We start from the raw sequence: 4294 nt of genomic DNA, 5'->3' as shown, positions 1-4294 counted from the left end.
ACGATGAGAGAGTGAAAAACGACAATTGTGAGACTTCTTTCCATAGCGACTTAATTACTTGTATTACGCTTTCCAAAAACAACCTTAAATTTTTAAAAGCTTGTGTAGGGTTAATTATACAATCTGAAAAATACATAAGCACTAGTGTTGCTATCTCTTAAAACAATACTTAAAACAATACTAAGGTGTAAGTATTGTTTTAGTAAGGTAGTTAAAAAAATGCTTGACATAGTATTGTTTATGTAGGTGTTAATGCCATTATGCGCAATAAAACAAACCAATAGTTGAAAAACTCTATAACCATATAAAAAGGGTCTCAGCCAGTATTGTTCAGAATGTTTGCTTGATAGTGAAGTTTTATCTTGTTTTGCCCAAGCGCTGTTTGTCCAAATGTTGAATTTATTAGTTGGCTACACGAATTTTCATGCCGAAACTTTTAGGAACTGCTATCTGAGAGTTTAGTTTCCAATTTCAAGTTATGTTTAAGCTGTTGTTTAAAGTCGGATAGTCTATTTAACCAGACTTATAACTCATCAGTTGGACAATGATGAACTAAGTTTTCGAAATATACTAACAAACTAAGAATGAGTCTTATAGATTAAGTTTAGCTGATTCATTTTATCATCTTTTGAACCATCTAAGCAATTTCACCGGCCTATCATTTTCAAAGTAAATTTCAAAGAAAGGAAATAAAAGAATCAGTCTAGAATAAAAATGTGCAGAAACCAGATTATGTGTTAAGCTTTTACCTATTTTTCGTTATTCTTTGCAACTATATTCAAAGAAATTTTGAGTCACATAACTTTGAAAATTGGTTTAACTCAATCTTGGCTTGGATTGATTTAAACGCAGATAAAAAAAAAAAAAAACACACACACACACACACACACACACACAGCATTTCCACAAAGTATTTTATCGACATCACTTTTGTATTTGTTTTGAAGCCTTAATTATTAGAAGAAAACTTTTGAAAGATTTTTTTTTTAAAGCGAAAAGCATTAAAGTATATAGAAACCCTCAAAACTTTCTTTTGAAAAAACACTATCAAAAAGGAAAATATTATGCAAAATCATTAACGTGAGATTATTTTTCTTCAAGAAAATTGGATTAGAGTATAAAATCCAGTGGGGTTGCAAACATGTTAAGCATTTCTAAACTTAAAAATAAAATGTACACCAATCTCCTATAAATTAAACCGTTGATCATCCGCACCTAGTTTGCTTATCCAAATTCTCCAATGTACAAAAAATGAATGTTTTTCCAAACAATATGAAATAGGTCTCTCAATATAAGGTGACTAATGCCCTTAAAGAAAATACTGTTCGCTGTAAAGTGTTGACTGTACAAACTTCGAAATTTTAGTAAGTTATACAAGTATCAATGCAAAATGTATGGCTTGAAATGCTTAAAATCTTAAACCAGAAATAACAATAATGCAGAAACGAATTATTTATGTACTGCTATGCAAATTTTTACCTTAGCCTTTCTAATCGCTTGATGCCCAGTTATATGTCTCGGACCGAGAAAAGTACCAAAAGTATGTCCTAATAATGTTAATGTTTCTACAGCGAGGGAATTTTTTCTCGACACTGCAATATATTTTTCTTAAAAAAAAAAAAATTAAAATAATAATAATAATTAAAAACGTTGCCCCATAATCATCGGTTATGAATCTTAACCTTACCCTAGAGAAGGAATTATACAAAACATAGCTGATCAGTTGAGTAGGAAAAAATTAGCATCCACCTCTCCCCACTTAGATTAACATTACAATGAATTCAATAGATTTCATGCATAGCACATATAATGTGCACATTTATATTAGTTTATAGAGATTTTAAATTTTATTATCAAGCTAATGATTCCTATTTCTTACGTTATCATTTCAAAAAAAAAAAAAAAAAGAGACAATGATACATGTAATATGTGCGGAAAAAAGTCTAAATTTCTAACTCATGACAATATTTAAAGTGAAAATATTTAAACAATGATCATAAACTGATACTGAAATGAAAAATTCAGCACTTTGTCAATAGCTTTCAAATTTCTGACAAAAATTTAGCTTCGTCTTTCGCAAAAAATAAATGTTGATTTTTTTTTCTGTCCATTTTATTGAATTTTGAAAAGTTTTCAAAATACAATAATTCGCCTATTTTAAATTCAAGAAATCTAATGATACATAAAATCGCTTCTAGTTCTAACAGTAGTTTCATGCAAGTTAATAACGTTTTGAAAACTCGTAATTGAAACTAACTGATAAAGAAAAAAAAGCAGCATTAAATCTTATGCTCCACCTTCATTTAAAACCAGAGAAAATTAGATAAAATCCAAAAAGTTTTAGTTAACAAGTTTATCCAAGAAAATAGGTTAAAATAGCACTTAAATAATACTGTTTTTGTTATTACATTTATTTATGCTTTTTATATTACTTTCATTGTATGAGAGTGAAGACCGAAATATTTACATTATAATAGGGCGTAAAAAAGGAGTCATACATAAAACAATTCACTAAATCTTAGTTTGTTTTTCCTACTTTAGGTAGAAATCTAATGGGATGTCCTACCACAAGAAGTTTTGAAAAAGTTTACCGAAAAGAGAAATTTTAATTTCGCAGATTACGTAACAACGTGCCGACATAGTTAATACTTTTCTGTAGCTCAATATATTGAGAAATTCCTATGGAATATATCAATATTCGTCTACTGAATTGTTTTTTCACTAGAATCATATTAGTTGGATACAGTTCTGTGCAAAAAAAGTTAACTATAATCTAAACCTGAGTACACTTTCAAAAACAGTACCCACTTATTTTCAATTCTTGCATCATTGCGCAATATTTATATGCATTGAATGTTTTGCCAAGAACACTTAAGATACAAATGACCATGAATAAGTTTTATTGTGTTTCCTCTGCTATGAATTTATTACTTTTTGAATGAATAGGATTGTCAAAAGTATTGGATTATTTGTGGTATTGCTTGTGAAAATGTGTTCAGGAGGATAAGTTTCAGAAAAATGGTATGGACAGCAACTTACCTTGCCGTGGTGCAATCTTTGTAGAGGGTGTCAAAGTCTTTGCAAGAGAGGAGCTTACATCTGTTGACTCCGGGCTGGATAGCTCCAAGGCCTCTTAGAATGCGCACCTGTTCAACGTTGCATACAATTGGCGTAATGTCGAGGCGTTTGAGTTTTGTGTAGACAGTGTGCAGTCCTCCCACAAGGTGCTTCAAGAAGAGTTCGAAAGCTTGTGGTAAACAAAGTAAGTAATCGCCGTTGACTAAGAAAGCGGCTACTTTGGCGCCCCGGTAGTCAATGAGACGACAGTCATTGGCGGTCGCGTCTGTTGTGAGTCCAGGGGGGCTGAGGGGCGGCTGGATATGCGCCCCGCGCCCTGGGGGTCCTCCCAGGTAGTGAGGGTGGGGCACCCCGCCGTTTCTCATGGCCAGCATGCCCATGTGGGCCGGCAGGTGTTCCAGAGGGGATTTCATGGAAAGGGCGGCCGACGACATGGGCGGCGTATAGGGTTTGGAGAGGATTTGGGGCGGACTGGCTGAAGACGTCCGGGGCTGCTGACCAACGTAGCCCGGACTCGAGACCACGATGCCGTTGTTGCTGCTCACAGGTGGCTGTTGGTGTTTGGGGCTGAGACTGACCATGGGCGGCTGGGTGGCGTAAGACAAAGCTCCACAGTCACCGACCCCCATGCCGCTTGAGTCGGGGTTTGGCGAGTGCTGAAGCGAGGGTGGTGAGTTCCTGTCCGCCGACGGAGAGGTGCTGCCTTCGCCGCTGCTTCCCTCCATCGTCTGCGGTGTTTATCGTCTGCGAGAGCGGGAGCGCGGAGTTCTTTCGTTCTCAGTGGGAGAGCGATTATGTCAAGCCCGCTGGCACTTCCCTCTTTGCGTCTGCCGCTCCCGCCCAATAAGCGATCGCACCGACTCTCCAACGTCACGCGCCAATACAAAGAGCGTAAATGCCGAATCGTTCTCGTCCCCCCTTTTCGAATCTCGACCCCCCCGGCACCCAGTTATAGTCCTCATAATCCGCAGCGCGCTTTTTCGTTTATTTGTTTTGGGTGCAGTTTCATATTCATTTTTTTTCTTTTCTTTTCTTTTTTTTTTAATACAAAGTGGGGGGCGCTGGTCTTCGGTGTGTATTCGAATATGAGCAGCCGGAACCGACGCTTTTTCGGTCCGCCAATCGGGTTTCGGCGGATTCCCGAATCGGACTGCCCACTTTTACTTTTTGTTTTGTTTTGAGGAGTATTTTTTCGAGGGGGGGGGGGTAATGTTTT

General features: G+C 36.7%; 1 protein-coding gene across 1 annotated transcript; it reads right to left on the bottom strand.

Moving 5' to 3' along the window:
- Positions 1–3035: 3035 nt before the first annotated feature.
- On the bottom strand, positions 3036–3803 carry LOC129226589 (dachshund homolog 2-like). The gene has a single exon (XM_054861213.1). It carries the CDS (start codon positions 3801–3803, stop codon positions 3036–3038), a length of 768 nt encoding a protein of 255 aa, XP_054717188.1.
- Between the last annotated feature and the right edge of the window lie 491 nt (positions 3804–4294).

The sequence above is a fragment of the Uloborus diversus genome, chromosome 7 (assembly GCF_026930045.1).
Source record: "Uloborus diversus isolate 005 chromosome 7, Udiv.v.3.1, whole genome shotgun sequence".
Classification (NCBI taxonomy): domain Eukaryota; kingdom Metazoa; phylum Arthropoda; class Arachnida; order Araneae; family Uloboridae; genus Uloborus; species Uloborus diversus.
This window is presented reverse-complemented; position numbering and strand designations above follow the sequence as displayed.

Excerpts from the sequence above, each read along its gene's own strand:
- LOC129226589 (XM_054861213.1), bottom strand. The coding sequence starts at position 3,803 with ATGGAGGGAAGCAGCGGCGAAGGCAGCACCTCTCCGTCGGCGGACAGG.